The 19,957-nt window shown below is 37.2% G+C and overlaps 1 protein-coding gene across 1 annotated transcript in view; it reads left to right on the plus strand.

Moving 5' to 3' along the window:
• EYS (eyes shut homolog) overlaps positions 1-19,957 on the plus strand; it is an 822,863-nt gene that overhangs the window by 153,044 nt on the left and 649,862 nt on the right. The window contains exon 12 of the mRNA XM_065682611.1: positions 5,606-5,710. Within this exon, the coding sequence (XP_065538683.1) occupies positions 5,606-5,710 (105 nt within the window). The remainder of the gene's footprint in view (positions 1-5,605; positions 5,711-19,957) is intronic.

Genomic DNA, 19,957 nt, shown 5'->3' on the forward strand with positions numbered 1-19,957 from the left:
AACTTAAGCTCTTTAAGTTAAGCAGAAATAGTAATTTACAGCAAAGTGATTTACAGCAGTAATGCTGGTGGAGGACTAAATATCTTCGCTAAATTTTTAGCACGCACCTACTCAGATCCTCAGGCTTTTCTCAAGATTTTTGTGCTCCTGCAGAATAACATTTCTTGTGTGTCATCAGTGTGCCTGTATAAAATGTTTCTGTTAAGCATAAGGCTATGCAATTTGTAAGAGTGGCAGACTTTCCTAAGCAGCTGTAATTATTTGTTTTGTATCTTAAGAACTGCATTTTTTTTACAGGATAAGCACACTACAGAGTTACCAGAATTGGCTCATGATAAGTTTTAACATTCTCTTTGTACTTCAGAATTTGGTGAAATGATCCCAGTAAATTGTTTAGGAATTCAGACCTTAAGCTAGGATTCATTAAATAACTAATTAAATATTGCATTTTACTGCTAATTATGTTTGGATGTGTTGCATTAATATTAAGCATAAAAGTGTAAAAGCAGAAAATATTTACATTAGCATACTTTGATGTTGAAAGTAATTTGTAGCTAATTAGTGATTTTTATGAGATGTTCAAAGAAGGTCCTCATCACGTATTTCAAACACTTAGTTGAGATTAGTTGCATACTGGGAAAAAAAAGGCTTTTCTGTACTTTTCCAGCTTTTTTCATGTCTCAAATACTCAGAAAATATGGCCTCATGGTACCTTCATAATTTTTTTTTTTTTATTCTCTCTGAAATATCGTTGAACTACTATTCATACATTGCCTTTGTACTCTGAGGATATGAATTGCTACATTTCCCTAGCAACTGTTTACAAGTAGATTTGGGACATGCCTTTTGTCAGGTGCAGCTACCAGTTTAATGGCACTCCGTGTTATGGCACATAACCAGAAGTTAGTTACTGTCTATATTACACAAAATGCAGTTGTCTTTATTTTCACTACATGTGCATTTGACTTTCACAAATTGCACTAAAACATGAAGGCTTTTCCAATTTTTAACATGATTCATAGGTAAAAAAAATTCTCTTCTCCTAGCCTTTTCTGAAATGTAGAGAATTACCCAAGACTGCATTGTTAGCTTTTAGAGGAAAAACAGTATCAGTTTTTCATAGCTGCATAAAGTGTACTTTTCAGTAGCTAAATAGAAAAATCAGAAAGAAAACAAAAGTGATGCTGAAGGAATGGTAACAGAGATGCATAGAAACTAAAGTCTTAGATTTGTATGCCAATAATACTGTGAGTTTGTCAGGAATAAAATCAGTGATCTGTATTTAATGTGTTAACAGCATTTTCAAGCGGAATATTTCGGATATCTTGTTATCTTTCTAAATGCTTTTGCAAGTACTGTTAGCACAACTTGTAAATCAGCCAGTGGTTTTCAAAAGTATTTTCATCACTTAACGAGAGAGGTATTCTCAGTGCTTGATAACTCAGATGAGGCTGAGTGGCATGTAATTGCTTCTTTGTCAACTGAAGTAATTCAGCTGTAATAACAGCCTCCAGCATAAAACCATCACCTTTGTTAACAGAACAGGGCTTTTTTCCCCCCTATTTCCTTGTTCTCCTAAATGAAGAATGGAATTCATACACACCTAGCATGGCCATAGGCAAATAAAAGCAAAATGTCTGAAGCCAAGAAGTTTTCTGTTAAATATCTCTACTGTACAGCATCAGTTTGCACATTTGGGATTAATTGTCTAAATTGGAACTAAATCTTTTAGTCTATGGAGTGTTGCAATATAGATGAATACATTAAAAACTGCAATCATTGAAGTCTTAAAATAATGGGGGTTAGTGTCATGAGATCAGAAATGAAATTAATATTCTGATGCCACTGGTGAGAATTTCTTTGCACTACACTATAGCAGATATTTATTTATTGCAAATGAAGATGCAAAATAAATTGTCTTTTTCAACACCTTTTCTCATATTGATGGAATCGTTATGCTTTGTGTCAGACTTGGAATGGGAGAATGGTTTTGATTCCTTCCTCATGTTTTCTGCACACAATCAGGTTTTGTCACTACTCCTTGACGCAGCTAAGGCTCCACTATTCATCTTACATCTCAAATTCTTTTTACCTTCATTATTTCATCATCCTCTCAGGACTCCTCAGCTGTTGTATCATTCCATATAGTTCAGTTGAAACATGGCCACAGAATTAACCTTTTGATAGGTGTAATTTTGCTTCTGAATTCCTCCAAGGGTTCAGCTTGCCCAGTACATGCTATTTTTCGTTCTCTTTTGGAAACACTCCTTATTTGACAGCTGCCCTCTATGATTTTGTTCTTTTCTCTTATTTCCTATCATCCCATCAGGATTTCCAGCTTGAATGACCAATTTATGGTACTGTTATAAAACTGCTGCAGTTGTCTCTGCCTGTTGTCCATTTTATCCCGTCCTGGGTTCAGCAGTAGCAGTCATTTTTCTCCTTCTTAGTAGCTCGTGCAGTGCTGTGGTTTTTGACTTTCAGCCTGGGAACAGCGCTGATAACACCAATGTTTTCAGTTGTTGCTCAGTAATGTTTAGTCTGACCAAGGACTTTGTGAGTCTCATGCTCTGCCAGGGAGGAGGGAAAGCTGGGAAGAAACAGAGACAAGACACCTGACACAAACTTGCCAAAGGGCTATTTCATACCGCAGCATGTCATGCCCAATATATAAACTGGGGCAGTTACCCGGAAAGGCTAGATCACTGCTCGGGCTGGTTTGAGTATCGGTCGGCGGGTGGTGAGCTGTTGCATTCTCTTCCCTTGTTATTTCCCTTATCATTATTATTACTGGTGGTAGCAGTAGTGGTTTGTGTTATACCTTAGCTACTGGACTGCTCTTCTCTCGACCTGTGGGAGTTACATTCTTTTGATTTTCCTCCCCATCCCTCCCCCAGCGGGGGGAGGAAGGAGAGGAATGAGCAAGAGGCTGCATGGTTCTGGGTTGCCAGCTGGGCTTAAACCGTGACATCCCCAAAGAACTATTTTCTTGGGACTGAATACAGGATGTCATATATTGCATTAGATGCTGCCAGTGAAATGAACTTCACCCTAGATGCTTACTTTTAAGTATGGACCTGCATTTGGAAGCCTACATGTATTTGACTGATTTCCTGCTGAATGCCACACCCATTTCCCAAAATGAAAAGAAAATCAAAGGAGCTGGTTAAGAACAGTCCTCAGTGATTCGGAGAAAACTCCAGGAACAAACTTGCCAACAAAGTTTTCAAGCTGACAAGCAGGTATTCTTTATTGCAGTGCCGGGAGACACGGGGGATAGCTCCTCCTAACGTGTATCTCTCCCTGTTGCTCCACAAGCTGTCCTTATATAGTCCCTGGGCATACATACATTACGTCATTTTCCAGAAAGTTCCCCGCATGCATAAAGAATTGTGGTGGTGGTCTCTGAGGGTCGTTTACTTCTTCCAACAATCTTCATCACTTCTGGCAGCCTTTGGAGCATGCGCAGTAGATGCTCATACCAGTTTAATTGGTTCGTTAGCACAGGAGACATAATAATCCTCCTATCCTCCTACTTATCAGTTAGTTTAACAGTAGCCCATCCTGGACACCTGCCATTCCCAGATACTCCTTATCCCTGTGTCCTGTTCTTCTAGCCTGTTTTTCTTAAAACTCTGTCAACTATAACAATTTATCTTGCACAAGAATGCTCAGTGTGTTCTCTAGCTGCACTCTATTTTTTTTTTCTATGTACCATGCACCTCAGTAATTTTCCATTGCTACTGTTACAAAGCCATCAAACTTAGCATTACTTAAAACTGATTCTAAAGGTTTTTATATTCCATTTTGTGATTTTCTGTCCCCCTTGTTTCATCAGGGAATTGCAGTTATAACTGTTACAGCCACGTCTTAAAATTATGGTACTATCCAGGTCAGTAAGATACCTTTGTTGCCTTGGATTCAAGAGGAAAACAGAGCCATCTTCACAAAAAGGCAGCAAGAAGTTCAGAAATCTCTCAATATTATGAGTAAATGAGGATGATCTCAATCTATAATTTCCCTTAGAATTGCAGTTGGTTTATTTTATCCTATGTATCACAAGTACACCACAACTCAAGGGGTGTGAAAGAATGTTTCAAAGAGGTTTTTTTTCTTGTACATGCTGCAATTTACGCATGGCTTGTGGTCAGATGATTTACAGGAAACTGTGCACTACTCCCCATTTGTCTATGCAGAAGATAACATGTGCCAGTATATTTCCATTTCTCTTTATCAAAAGAGACCTACTGTAATCAGGGAATTGACTGTGGAAATGGATCTGAACTAGAAAACATAATGAAACAAAAATAGCAGAAATAGATCAGAAAGGTTGCACACAGTGCTGTTAACTTAGCAACACTTCAAAGAGAAAAAAATAAAAGTAACTTAGGAAAAGATTCATATTTTGTCCATTCCCCACGTGTGCCACAGCGCAGTCCAAGCAGCACTCAGCAGCTGCTGCAAGCAGATAGCTTTTTACTTCACTGAGTTACCTGCTTGTGCCTCCCGCTTTTCATACAGATATCTTGAAGTCTTACAGAAAATGCAGAGCATGTTTAGAGGCAGGGAGAGACCCTAATAGGAGCCACTTTGTCATAAGTTTATTTGTGGAAGAGAACCTTGGTGCTACTATGGGCTTCTCCAGTGTAGGCCTTTTATATCTAGTAGTTTCCCAAAATACAGGTTTTGAGAGCTGACTGTCTTGGTTCCTAAGATTGTATGAGAGGACATGTATGTGTGGTGCAGATAAGAAACCAAATACTTTCCACAGTGCAAAGAGTTCAGAGGAATTTCAGCATTCGTTTTGGTTTTATCTAATTCTTTGAGGTTCACAGAAAGCCCAGCATGCTTTATACGCTGCTGACCTGTGATAAGTACTGAACATCTGATCTGCCTCCATATTTCTGTGGATGGAAATAACTTTTCCCATTACAAATCAAAGCAACCCATATTGTGGATTGCAAATTCAAATTTCACTGTACTTCCTATCTTTGCTCCTATTTATTTCATTCCCTCTCATCTGTATTTTGCTTCATTAAATATTCTTCAGTGATTTGATCATTCTCCTCCTTTGTATTATATGGAGAAAGAAATATCCAGTATCATAGTATCGACAACTTTCTGTAGAACATAGGCTGATCTCTGCTGTTACATGTAACTATCTGTAAATTAGTGTTGGCCTGACTTTCATATGCTTTCATATTCAATGACACTTTGCCATTCTTTTTTAAAGGAGACAGGGAGTGAAATTAAAGAACTGACACAACCGAATAAATATTGCATGAATATAGTAATTTTGTATAATGGAAAAAAAGCTCCAGCTTTATGCATATTCTCAGTAGGAAAGCTTTCTGTTTTCCTGGTTGTCATGCTTCCAACACTGCCTGTCAAAATGGACTGTGTTGTAACCAATAAAGCAGAAAAAATTGTGGCACACAGGATGTCTGTCAGTATCCCTGTGTACTCGGTAAGTGAGTGCACTTTGGCCAACGGGGTCAGCATTTAGACCGTGACAATCCTATAGTCCTTTTTCATTACAAACACGTCTCTGTGATTTGAACACATCAGCACATTTGTCTTTTTTTTTTTAAATCTAAAATTTCAGGAGAAACGTGTTCTGTTCAGATGAATGAATGTCTAGACAGACCCTGTTGGAATGGAGGAACCTGTGAAGAGGACACAAATGGCTTCAAATGCAATTGTCCCTTTGGTAAGCATTTATAGTTTCTATACAGTTGCTAGTTTGGTATAATGTGTGAGTTCTACATTTGTTCCTCAGGTGCTATAATGTCTTTTATGATGAAAGCATTTTGCTTGCATTTTGCTTACATTTTGAAAGATAAAGAGCTAGTTATTTAGACTACTAAAGGAGAATTTTCTCAGTAAGTGTCCACGACAATTTCCGTATGTCTGATTTTTATAATAGTAGATTACTTTGATCAAAACACACGTTTAGTACTGGAACATACTGGTGAAGGAATGACAGAACCGGAGACTTCCAATTATTTAGTGTCTATTTGTAGGTTTTAGCCAGCAAAACATGTTAAAGTTGAGCAAACATCTAAAATCCTGGTCTTTGGAATCCTGTTATGCTGGCCACATTGCTCACACCTGAAAGATTAAACACTGCTCTAAAGTATGTATGACTTCAGTCTGTTGCCTGAATATGTCCACTTTGTGCCATGTGAATTGCCCTTAAGTATCCAAGATACTGCATGAGTCTAAAAGATATAAGGGACATCCAAGGCAGATCAAGCCATGGTGGCAACTGAACTAAGCACATACTGTAAGAAGATGCAGCAAAATAGAGGGAGAAAGAAATACAGTATTGAAGATTTTGTTTTGCTAATTATATATACACTGTATAATTTGGAATTTTGTATGTTACTGTAGGGTGACTAAGAAAACATAGAAAAGTGTGGGTTAGAAATTCCTTAGAATCTAATTAAGGCCAATGGGGTAGACATTCAGCAACTGGTAAGTTAATTCATAAGTATGGGTGAGAAATTACTGATAAATTCTAAGAAGGCTTTTGGTTCTGCCATGTGCATTTATAAGCTCATTGTTACTGTGGAAAATAAGGTCAGAAGAACAAATTTTACAGATCTGTGGTCTAAGAAGGCTTACAGTATTTGAGTGTTTAGAAGAGAAACTGATAGTCATCAATAAAACCTGGGAATGTCAGAGTACTAAAGCACAAGTCTCCAACCATCTCTCTGAAGCAAATAAAATGACTTTAAGTGGACTTTCAAGTACTTAATATAAAGAGATCCTTAAGAGTTTTAAGGGTTCTACCCTGCTGAATTGGGAACTGATGACAATACTGAGTTGTATCTTCAAAGGTAAGATGATGTTAGTTGCTTCATTGGCACAAATTTCAGCACGTGTTCAGGTGTTTTACTTAAGGTGGGTAGACACAAGGTTTGTAGCTAAACAAACAAAAAATACTGTGATACGGAGATTCTCGCATTCATTATATTGCTTTGCTATCCTGTGTTTAACTGTCATTGGTGTTCATTAACACTCTCATGTACAGTGGATTTTAGAGAGAAGCATCCTGCATATCCTTCCGCAGATCTGAAGAGAGATCTTATTTACACAGCAGAATGTCTGTCAGCGTTAGGAAAGAAAATTGTTGTGATACAGTTCTAGTAGGTCATTTGTGTTTCTTTCTTTAAGGTCAGTCACTCTAGACAGTTAATTTTTATTATCATTCTCAGTGTGTCTTATGTGCATGCATGGTTTGAGTGTCTGTAACTATTCATTCCTTTGTGTTGTTCCTCTGAGGGTAATCCAGGTATTTGTCTGGAACAGTGAGGTTTATATAACGGACACATATACACGAGAAACTATAGAATCATAGAATAATAGAATAGTTAGGGTTAGAAAGGACCTCAAGATCATCTAGTTCCAACTCCCCTGCCATGGGCAGGGACACCTCAGATTAAACCATCTCACCCAAGGCTTCATCCAACCTGGCCTTGAACACTGCCAGGGATGGGGCATTCACGACCTCCCTGGGCAACCTATTCCAGTGACTCATGACCCTAACAGTAAAGAACTTCCTACTTATATCCAATCTAAACTTCCCCTGTTTAAGTTTTAACTCATTACCCCTTGTCCTGTCACTACAGTCCCTAATGAAGAGTCCCTCCCCACCATCCCTGTAGGCCCCCTTCAGATACGGGAAGGCTGCTATGAGGTCTCCACACAGCCTTCTCTTCTCCAGGCTGAACAGCCCCAACTTCCTCAGCCTGTCTTCATACGGGAGGTGCTCCCTGATCATCCTCGTGGCCCTCCTCTGGACTTGTTCCAAGAGTTCCATGTCCTTTATATGTTTAGGTCACCAGAACTGCACACAATACTCCAGGTGAGGTCTCACGAGAGCAGAGTAGAGGGGCAGGATCACCTCCTTCGACCTGCTGGTCACACTCCTTTTGATGCAGCCCAGGATACAGTTGGCTTTCTGGGCTGCGAGCGCACACTGCTGGGTCATGTTCATTTTCTCATCAACCAGCACCCCCAAGTCCTTCTCCACAGGGCTGCTCTGATTCTCTTCTTTGCCCAGTGTGTAGCTGTGCCTGGAATTGCTCCAACCCAGCTGTAGGACCCTGCACTTGTCATGGTTGAACTTCATAAGGTTGGCATCAGCCCACCTCACAAGCATGTCGAGGTCCCTCTGGATGGCATCCCTTTCCTTCAGCATATCAACCAGACCACACAGCTTGGTGTCATTGGCAAACTTGCTGAGGGCTCACTCAATCCCACTTTCCTGAGGGACACCACTCCTTACTGGTCTCCCGCTGGACATTGAGCCATTGACCACAACTCTTTGTTTGCGGCCATCCAGCCAGCTCTTTATCCACCGAGTGGTCCATCCATCAAATTGATGTCGCTCTGATTTAGAGAGAAGTATGTGTGTGTAGTGTCAAACGCTATGCACAAGTCCAGGTAGATGACATCAACTGCTTTACTTTTATCCATCAATTCTGTAGCCCCATCATAGAAGTCCACCAAATTGGTCAGGCAGGATTTCCCCTTAGTGAAGCCATGCTGGCTGTCACCAAGCACCTTGTTGTATTTCAAGTGCCTTAGCATGCTGTCCAGGAGAATGTGCTGCAAGATTTTGTCAGGCACAGAGGTGAGACTGACTGGTCTGTAATTCCGTGGGTCTTCCATTTTCCCCTTCTTGAAAATGGGGGTTATATTTCCCTTTTTCCAGTCGTTGGGAACTTCACCTGACTGCCATGATTTTTCAAATACAATGGCCAGTGGCTTAGCAACTTCATTTGCCAGATCCTTCAGGACCCGTGGATGGATTTCATCATGTACAATGGACTTGTGCACGTTCAGATTTTTAAGATGGTCTTGAACCACACCCTTTCCTTTAGTGGGCCCAAGGTCTTCATTCTCACTGTCCCTGCATCTACCTTCTAAGACTTGGGTGGTGTGGTCAGAGCCTTTGCCAGTGAAGACCGAGGCAAAGAAGTCATTCAGGACCTCAGCCTTCTCCAAATCCAGGGTAGCCGGTTCTCCCAAGAGCTTCTTCAGGGGGCCTATGTTGTCCCTAGTCTTTTTTTTATTTGCTACGTACCTGTAGATTCCCTTCCTGTTATCCTTAACATCCCTGGCCAAGTTTAATTCTAACTGGGGCTTAGCCTTCCTAACCTGGTCCCTAGCTTCCTGGACAACATCCCTGTACTCTTATGAGTTTCATTCTGTTGACTCTACTAAAATGTTGTGAATAGCAGTGGTTATTCATCATCATCATTCAAAGGGTCAAGGAACTCATGGTGAACCAGCAGTTATCTGTAGAAATGATCAGTTAATTTCTAAAAGAGTTAAGATTTTCTGTATTACTATATGTAGCTACATTATTAATACAATAGCAAGCTGAATTAGAGAGAGGGGAAATGTTGTGATGATGTGCATACCTAACAATGAGCTGAAAAGAGGAGAATTTTAATCTAACTGTGATACAGATTTCCTTTGTGCCCTTGGGTAAATTAATTAACATCCCAGTTTATATTCTCTAGGTGAAGGTTTAGATAAACAAATGTAACCATCTCCCAAAGATATTGCAGCGATTAAACAGATAATGTCTGTAAATTACCTGAAAACAAAAGTTGCTATGTTACTGGATATTTTTACAAGCTAGCTTGGGTCTAACAAAAGTATCACTTCAAAAGATAAGACAATTAACTCTGTCTAATCCTTAAGTGAAAAAACACAATTCATACTTTCATTGACAAGCAATGTCATATAGGATTTCTGAAAAAGAAAATAGGTTTTGGCTATCAGAGGATCTGTAGTTGCTGGCCTTTAGCAGGTGAGTAACAACAAATAAATAATAAAAACATTGAATAAATCACAAGTATTCAGTAACAGGATACAAGGGAGCACGGAAAATTTGGTTATGCCCCAGTGATCAAGTTCTTGTAAATGACAAGACTTGCATCTGCAACTGTCTGTCTGACTAGATCACTAGTAAATTGCTTTTCACTGCCTGTTTTTCTTTGGAATACATTTTAATTCATTAGATAGGTGGCTGTTACCTCTCAACTTTTCTGCTTTGCTTGCTGTTGTCTGAAACAGTCTCCAGATGCATATTTTTAGGTGCATAGTAATGTGTTCCCAAATTAGACCTTTCAATATTATCATATAGCTACAAACACAGCTAAAAACATAAAGAGCTTTCCTCTATATACAGTGGAAGTTCTATTTCTTTTTTTTTTAATAATTTAAATTATTATTTTACAAGGAATTATAACTGTTTTACTGGATGCAGCTTAAGAGACCTTTGCTGGGCAAGAAATATGTCAGTAGCTCCTCTTACACATGGTACATAGTCTTGTATCTGGAAGTGCATAATTGCCCCAACAAGAATGCAAACATGATGGATTAAAGGCTAGATTCTTCACTGTGCTGTTTGGTGGAGACATTTGGTTGGGTCTGAAGAAAGCAAGATAATTAACCCGATTAAGAACCAAGGATCATTAACTCAGCAAGAAAGCTATGCTGATAGTTAACGCCGCTTCTGACACTGAAGTATGCTCTTTCAGATACTGTCTCTTTATGAAGTACTATAATTATGAAGTGCAGGGCTACTAACACATTGCCATTGGCTGGAGTTAAGAGAGTTAGCCTGTCAGAGAATCTTTATAGACTGATCAATTTGCTTTTGATAGAGGCTCGTGGTCTTCTGTTGTTGTTTTTTTTTGTTTTTTGTTTTTTTGTTTTTTTGTTTTATTTAAGGAAGAGTTTGAAGTGGGAAATGCATGTAAAATGAACAGTGGGACCTCTGCTTTACCAGGGCAATCCTCCAGCAGACCAGCTCCAGTCTGTCGTGTTTATGTCTGTATGAACTTTCCAAGACAGAATCTATATTTAGAAATTGTCATAAATGCACTTGTGAAGATCTCGGCACTCTCTCCACTGGAAATTCCAAAGTTACTGGTTTTTTTCCATCACCAGTAGTCACTGTGTTAACAGAAACCAAGGCACACTAACATTACACACCACTGTAATTATTTTATAGAAGATACTGAACCCATTCTGTTTCAGGCAGCCAAATGAGAATTTTCTTACAGTACTGATGTTCTTCAGTGTATTAAACGTGTATATTATGTTTCAAAAGACAGAACTGTTTGAATTTAACACCTGCACTTTTCAGTAAGAGCACAGATATTTTTCCTTTTGAGAAAAAAATTTAAAAATTGATCTAAAAATAGATGCATTAAAGTTTTTGCTAAGCACAGGACATATGTTTCCTATTTTTTGAATGATCTATGATACTGCTACAATTTTTAATTACTCTATGGAATATTGGTTAAAAAACTTACTTGCATCAGTCACAAAAATAAGAGACCTTGATGCCTTGCAAAATTGCAAGCATCTTCTTCATTTCTGTCACTACTAAATAAATCACAGATCAGCAGGAAACTTCAATAGGAAGCTTCCAAAATAAAATCTAATTGCTGGAATATTTGTGCTATAAATGATCATTAAAACAACAGTGAGTAATAGCTAAATAATCATTATTTATCTAAAACAAGATAATTTTTTAAGAGCCATTGATTTTTTAAGAGTAGTAAGATACACACCACAAAAAATTAAATGTAGCTGTGGAAAAAAATGTACCACATAAAAATATTTAAGTACATAAGATACATTGATGAATTTAAAGCATTACGGTAATGATTAAATTAAAAATGTTAAAATATGCTTCTTATTTTTAGAGATTCAATTCTTCTGTCTTTAAGGCAAAAATTCCTGTTACTGAAATTTGAAATTTTCACTATTTTTACTGAATTCCTACTTTACTGATTCACATTTTGTATCTTATTTGTGCAGAAAACATTCTCTCTAAAATATGAGTGTGTCTTTTCTATCTAAACTGCAGGAAAATAGAAAGTAAAATTACCTCTGAAGCCTTTGCTGAAGCTGTTAGTTGAACCTCAGTATTAATTCTTCTGATGGCTCAAGAAATTACCCTAGCTGGACTCACTGATGGTTGAAAAAGTTCTGCAATAACAGCAGTAGCACAAATGCTGAAATACTACTTTGACTCATTGGTAGCTCATAAAGTACCTCTTTTGCAAAGTCATGTTTTATACCTCATACAAAAGCACAAAATCATATTTGTTCTCAAACCTATTTTAAAAAAAGGGTCTTTGAAAAATTCAGTTTCAAAAGATAAATGTTTGTTAGAATGGACGTGTTCTCTTCAGCTATGCAAATTCAACATCACTCTTAATGTAGGAAATAATAATAAAGTGCATAGTAAGAGGAAAATTAGCAGATCTGTCATTATATCTGTTCTATCTCAGTTGAAACAAGGCAAACTTGTAAGTCTGAACCTGTGAAGATTATCTAATTAAGTATGATGAACATCCTTTGTGATACACTTTAGCCATTTGTGATGCTAAAACAATAAAGTATTAGTAACTTGGAATCTCTAGTAACTTATATAGTGTTATACCATACGAAATCCCTTTGTTGTTTTCCACTGAGCATAACATGTTCATATAAACATGTTCAATATATTCTTAGAAGAAGAGCCTCGAGAGGATATAAGAACAATTTTGAAAACGAAGGAAAGAGATTTAATAAAATGTATGCTTTTTGAATATAAATGTCTGCAAGACCTTCAATTATTTGTACTGAATATTTACATGCTTTTAAAGTAGGATGTAGCTGGAATAAATGCACATCGACCACAAAATGCTGAAATATTTAAATGTGTAAGAATTCAGTACCGAGTAATGGAGAAGTGCATAAATACTTGAACTCTTACTCCTGGAAAACCGCAGTTTGGGGAAATTATGTTGGAGTCCTTTTTCATCCGCCTATCCAGTGTCAAAAATTAAACTGACTTAGTAGGGTTAAACATGACAGCAAACGCCTTTTTCATTCCAGAAAGAAATCTCGCATTTTAGAAACTAAGATAACACCGGTAAGGAAATTCTTCATCCATAAAAACTGAAAGGAAGCATGGCCTGAGGGCTAAAGCAACGAACTTTGATTTAGGAAATCTGCTGCAAGTGAATTTTTACACAATACATTTAATACCACAAGTTAGTAAAAGAATTGATTCTGCTAGTACAAACTCCAGAACCATGGTGATGGCAGAAAGTTTTGACCTGAGGTTTCTGATCACTGGTTTCTGCTCATCCAAATCTGAATTCTGACTTTAATCTTCATCTGGATCCTTGGTGCCAGTTTAAGTGTGAATTCTCCAGACAGATACCCAGATCTACCCCAAATACTTCTGTGTCTCACACAGTCAATTAAAGATGACAAAAGAGAGTGACCATTTTTAATTTTAGTTTCAAATTTACATGTACAGTTCCATCATCCTTGAGAAGCAGGGTTGCTCCTCCTTGTTAAGAAATCAGAAAAACTATATGTATTTAGGAAGTCTAAAATATACACATTTAACTTGTATATGCTAATTTTATTGAAATACACTTAATGCTTTATTAGTTACTGTCAGGTAATTAATTATCTTAATATGTTGTCAATTTTAACACTATTATTTTCATATGACAAATCTCCTTTCAGCAGCTTTAAAAATAATTCATTAAAATTATCTATAGTATAGCTGTGGTATTTCTTAGAAATTATTTCAGTACTCCATGCTGCTGTTGATAAGATATTGTCACCAAATACAAAGAAATGAAGTAATTTAATCATACAGATCATTAGTTCACATAAATATATCTCAGCATTGCTTGAAACCTGACATAGCCACTGTCTTAACTTTTAAAAATACGTATCTCGAGAAAACTCTTGCCTTTTAAGCATTTAGGTTTGGTTCTTAACAGATATTTTTTCTGTGGGCTGTTATTTTCTTTTCATTTTTTTTTACTTCCTTGTAGCATATTCTAATTTCATATCACAGTGTAAGAGCCCCATCCATGAGAAGTTATAGGTTACTTTAAGTAATGCACTCTTCTGGGACTCTGCTGTTGTGGTGGAGCCAGGAATAAAAGAGTGAAGTTGAGACTGGGAAAAAGCAGGGAGTGGGTTAGGTGGAAGATGTTTTCATTTTTGTCATTGCTTGTCATCTGCTTTTAATTTGCAATACATTAATTTTCTCGAAGTTGAGTCTGTTGACCCATGATGCTCACTGGTAAGTGATCTCTATGTCTTTATCCCAACCCAAGAGATTTTTCATCTTATTTTCTACCCCCATCCTGTTGAGGGTTGGAGGTGGGTGGAGGTCTAACAGCCATCCCGGGTGAACCCACTACACACCCACAAGCGCCAGTCCTGGGGAAAACAGGAACTTTCAGTATTTTAACCTTCTGAAGTGTGTTTTGCACCTAAGAACAGAGTTTCTAACAAAAAAAAAAATCTAAAATATTTAAATCCAGATTATCCAGTATTAAAATTAACATGAATTCTTTTTAGGATTCTTGAAATTAAGGTGAAAGCATGATAACAATAAGCCCTATAAGTAGGGTGGAAAGGACCTGAACAAACCTGCTCAGTACTTTTACAGAAACAAGTGCTGCAGTTATGGCAGATATGCCTTGAAGATATCACTGGAGAAGCAAGTAATTCTGAGGAATCTGAATGTTCCAGCACAGCAAGTCTTCCATTGTTAAATAATACCTTCTGGAAAGATGTTTTTCATCAATTCTGTAGGAAGAAACTCCTGCCTCTTTCACTAGGGCTGAGAAGACCTCCAGCCAGCACTAAAAGTGCTAAGGAAAAAATGATAGGCACTAGCAGTATGTCTCTTTCCACCACTCACTGTCCCTATGTGACTTTTTTCATCAGAAACATAAAGACTGATCAGTATTGATTAATTTTTCATGATTTTTAATTCAGCATAATGGAATCACAATATAATGCTATCTTCATCAATGGAAGGAATGGCAGAGGACATTTCAGTGGTGGTATATACACAGCTAGCATGATACTTGATTTAATATGTGATATTGGAGCTAACGTTGTTGGCCTCATACAGAATAGGTGTAATTCTTCAGAGCCTGTCAAGAAAACTGAAGGGCAGGTGACTGATAAGGAAGCCATAAAGGATAACATTTGAACCTATGTTGTGTTCCAAGACTGGCTAAGATTAATGTGTTCATAAGATATTTTAGCTATCAGTGAATCAGCATTTTTAGCAGAAAAAAAAAGTCAGTGGAAAGTGTTAGATCTGCTTTTGTTCCAAAACATAATGCTGACACTTTCAAAATCCATGTATATTTTGCTGCCTCATAGCTTCATTGTACATCCTCCTTCTTTTATGTGGCTCAGACTTCAGAATGTTTTTATTTGGCTCTAATGTTTTTATTGCGCATTGAAACACAATTTTTTTTTTTTTGTGTGTTGGTTTTGTTTTGTTTTGGAGTTAGATTTGCATCTGTTGCTTCAGGTTGTTTTCTGAACACGTGCCACTTGTTGTCCTTCCCATTCTGCTCCCGATGTTATTTAACACTTCTTCTGTTTGATTATAATATTTAAAAACTCTTATTTGTTGCTTAAACAAAGTAATTAAACTTCTATTTCTTGCAGGCAGGCTGGGTAGCAAGCCTTTTTTTTTTTCTTTTCACTTTGTCACCTGAGTATTTGTGAACTTTTTCTGATTAACTTGGTAGTTATTTTGTTTTTTAAATAATTTAAGCAGTTCAAAGTTTGGGGGACTGTTTATACACATTTTCTTCTTCCTTTATTTGCTGTAGGCAAAACATTGTCTAGAATGCCATGATAGTCTTTTATGGAATCTGTGACTAATTCTTTTGCTCACCTTTCTCTTGTAATCTTTCAGTTAGGTGAGAGTAGGAGTAAAATGGAAGTTTTCATTTTTGTATGTTTCAGTATAGATGAATATGCCATTAGTCATTGCGTTGCATCTCAAAAGTTCTTAACGTAGCATCTTGTTTTGGGAAAAATAAAACCATGAATGACTTGAGGAAGATTAATTTATTGAAATAACATAAAGTCTAAGCAGCAGCTAAATAAAATTGTAGCCACAAAAAGATTTCTAACCCAGCTGTTTCCATGACAACTTCCCTTCTCAGAGTTTCAAAAACCATTCCTGCATTACTCCTATGCATCTCATAATTTTCATTGTATCTTATTTGAAAAGATATTTCTATTATATCTTATAAAAAAAATCAGGTGAAATACATGATAGAAGGTATTTCTTTATTTGTGTTGTAATAGCGTTCTTGATGCCTGATTTTTACTGGGTACTGGTATACAATGTACTTTAGGTATGTGTTTTCCTTTTACAGTAGCATAGGCGTTAATCTGATACAAAAAGTTAATTGTTTGTTTTTTAAATGGAATCATCATTGTTGCGAACAAGATAGAAAATGGTTGGATATATTAAGTATTGCTTTCCCTATTTTGTAGTTGTAGGGACAACGTGAACACAGGTGAAATAGATAAGCATTTTGCTACAGTACAAGTCTCTTGTACCAGAACTTAAACTGAGAGAGTTTAGATTTAGAAAATTAAAGTTTTAGACAGCTGAAGGTAGAAGAGATTAGATGAATCCCAGCTGAAGTTATTTTCTCTGTGACTAGAGACACTGCAATGGGAGGGGACAGAGGTCTCCTTAGCCTTATTCTGACAACTTTCTTCCATGTTAACAAGTGAATTCTGGGGATTGGATTTTTTTTTTTGTTATTCACACAGATTTCTTCATTGTTATTCTTCTTACACCTTTAAGGTTCCCAAAAGGGTCCATCTACTTTAATAAAGCACTTTTTTTTTTAATAATCAACTCATTGAATCTGACAAGTGGAAAATGTGTATATGTTATAACTTAATGTGAATCATCAAAGACGTGATGTGGGAAGTTAAATGCAGCAGGACAGTAAGAGCATAAATGCAGTCCCTATACAACAGTGAAAATAACCTGTAAGAAGGCACCATTAAAAGTTAAATAAAATGAAACCTCACGAAAGCTTCCACACAATTTTATTAAATTCAGCATCATAAGATTCTTTATAAGAATAACTTAGGATGGCAGTAGTAAAGCTACTGTCTGAATTGTTGCAGTACACTGACAATGTCTGAGGTAAACTGCACACTGAGTGCATATGTTATGCCTTCCACAATTGCAAATAAAAATTTTGACTTATTAATACTTATGGTTTTGCCGCAGCCAAATTATAGTCTAGGCTGCCACATTATTAATCAGTTGTTTCATCCAGCCTTAGTAGGCAGTCCTCAAAGTCAGGTACTCAGGCCAAACACAACCGCATAGATCCTACGGCAGGTTTACACAGTTCACTTTAATGACAATAAAGCAATGCTGATGTAATTGGCAATCAGTGGTCAATTTGGCATACCTTTTTCTGAAGAAAAAGCACTGCACTGGGGTTTACTACAGCATTATGTACCAAAACTTGGAGCGGCTCCACCTATGCTACTAGTCATACTCAACTTTAAGGATTAAATTGCCTGATTAAATTTGGATCCCTTTGCAAGGTTGATTTGATCACAAAATATTTCACTTTTCTTTAATGTGAGAATCAGTTATGTCGACTACCCTTAATTTTGTATTTTCTTAAATAGCCTGTGCATCTTAGACAACCTGTTAATCTATGCACCATCTGCCTTGGTATATTTTTCTTTGGTTGCAGACTGACTTTTTTAAACACATGGTGTCTTTCTTACTGATATTTTTCCTAAATAAGGTTCAATATAACCTTAAAACATTCTTGGTCATTAGCATAGTTTCAGTTTGGGGTTTGTAGGTTCCTTATGATCCCTAGAAATTCGAGTTTCACATCAATAATAAAAACATATGTGTATAAACACAAGCTCATTTGTAGAATACACATATAAAATCTAATATCTGTTATTCATATCTGTTTATGACTGCTAATGTAAGTAATCAAACTTGCTTATGGAAATCTATTTGATTTCACAAACAAAACTATAGCTTGATGAAAGAGGTCTTTATGTACTTCCTCAGGGAAATATTTAAAAACAAAGCACACCAACTTTTATCTTTTCCGTAAGTGATTAATTTTTCTTATTGGGAGCAAGATTATGAGTTGTTTTTTCACTAAACTCTACATTAAATTATTTACTTATCCTGCCTATAGTTTTCTTTTATCTTCCTTAATATGGGGTGTTTTTTTTTTTATTTAATTAAAAATACATTTCTATTTGTTTGAGCCTGTTTATTTGCTTGAACCATGCTGTACTACATGGAAATATATCATCACTTTGTATTATTTATATGCCTTCTTTTATTACAATATTTATATTCCTGTATGACAATGCAGGCCTGCCAATTTTTTCACTTCTTAATTGTTTATGACTTGAAATTGGTAACAGGGGAGGGAAATGGTATTTCATATGCTTGCAGACCAGCTTTGAATGGCAAATTTATCTTTGCTGGACACTAAAGCATGACAAAAAGTTAAATCCATTCCAGTTAGCACTGCAGAACATCTGTTTGGACTTCTAGTCTGTCATCGTAATTAAAAATGGTTATTCTCTCCATCCTGTTTCAGATAAACTGTGGTCAGACAGAAAATTGGCTATCTGGTTATTCCTTTCACATAGCAGGCAAGAATCCAGTGCTCAACCCATCTGCAAGTAGTCTGTGAATGTACTCAGCAGCTTGCTTCCTCAAGCTCCTAACTCAGGCTGTGCCAGCTGAGTCAGCTGGACTTCCAGAGACTAAAAAGCTTACTTCTGACAGCTGGATGGGGATCCGTACATCAACAGTTTCACACAGTACAGATTGCGTATAATCCCAAGAGAAATACTCAGTTTTATAACTGGGATTTAGTTGAAAAAGTTCTGTTCTTTGGACTTGGAACAATTCAGGTTTCTTTTTACAAGTAAGTCCATTTAACTTTCTTCTCATGGAATTAACTTCCCTGTCACCCAAACCAAACCTTCACATTGTTTTTTATCTATATTGTTTTCTGCTGGAATGGAGTTAATGTTCTTCATAGCACCTCATATGGTACAGTGTTTTGGATTTGTAACCAAACAGTGTAGATAACATACCAGTATTGTTAAGCAGTGCTTGCAGAGCATCAAGGCCTTTTCTCCTTTCTCACACTGCTCTGCTGGAGTGTAGGCTGGGGGTGCACAAGAAGCTGGGAGGGGACACAGACAGGATAGCTGACCTCAACTGACCAAAAGGACATCTCATGGATATGCTGTTATGTTCAGCAAAATAAAGCAGCATGGAAGAAGGCAGAAGGGGGAGGCTGTTTGTAGTTAGGTCATTTTTTTTTCCCAAGTAACCATTAGATGTGATGGAGCCCTGCTTTCCCGGAGATGACTGAATACCAGCCTGCTGGTGGGAAGTAGTGAATGAATTCCTTGTTTTGCTTTGCTTGCATGGACAGCTTTGGCTTTCCCTATTAAACCATCTTTGTCTCAACCCACAAGCTTTTCATGCTGGTGTCCTTCCAGTTCTCTCCCTCAACCCACTGTGGAGGAGTGTGCGAGTGACTGTCTGGCTAAACTGCCCACTAGCATTAACCAGCATTACCGTATCTTTTCAACTGTGTTTTTGTTCCTCTCCCTCAGGACTGTCTCATGAAGAGTATAAAACAGATGATCCTCAAACAGAAAAAAAAAAAAGGGTGATTCAATATTGTGTCTTATTTTTACTCTAGAGCTGTATATTTCATTTATTAGACTTCATTGAAACCATGTCCTCAAGATAGAGTTACTGCTTTGCTTTCTTCTATTTTTTTTTTAATATATGCCTGTCCTGGGTTTACCAGGAGCCGTTTTGCTCCTTCTTAGTAACTGGTGCAAGCTCTGTGTTTTGACTTCCAGCCTGGGCAGAGAGCTGATAACACCGATTGTTTTTAATTGTTGCTAAGTAATGTTTATTCTGGCCAAGGACTCTGTGAGTCTCATGCTCTGCTGGGGACGAGGGAGGCCGGGAGGAAGCAGAGACAGGACAACTGACCCAAACTAGCCAAAGAGGTATTCCATACCATAGCACATC

Source organism: Lathamus discolor, chromosome 5, assembly GCF_037157495.1.
Source record: "Lathamus discolor isolate bLatDis1 chromosome 5, bLatDis1.hap1, whole genome shotgun sequence".
Lineage (NCBI taxonomy): Eukaryota > Metazoa > Chordata > Aves > Psittaciformes > Psittacidae > Lathamus > Lathamus discolor.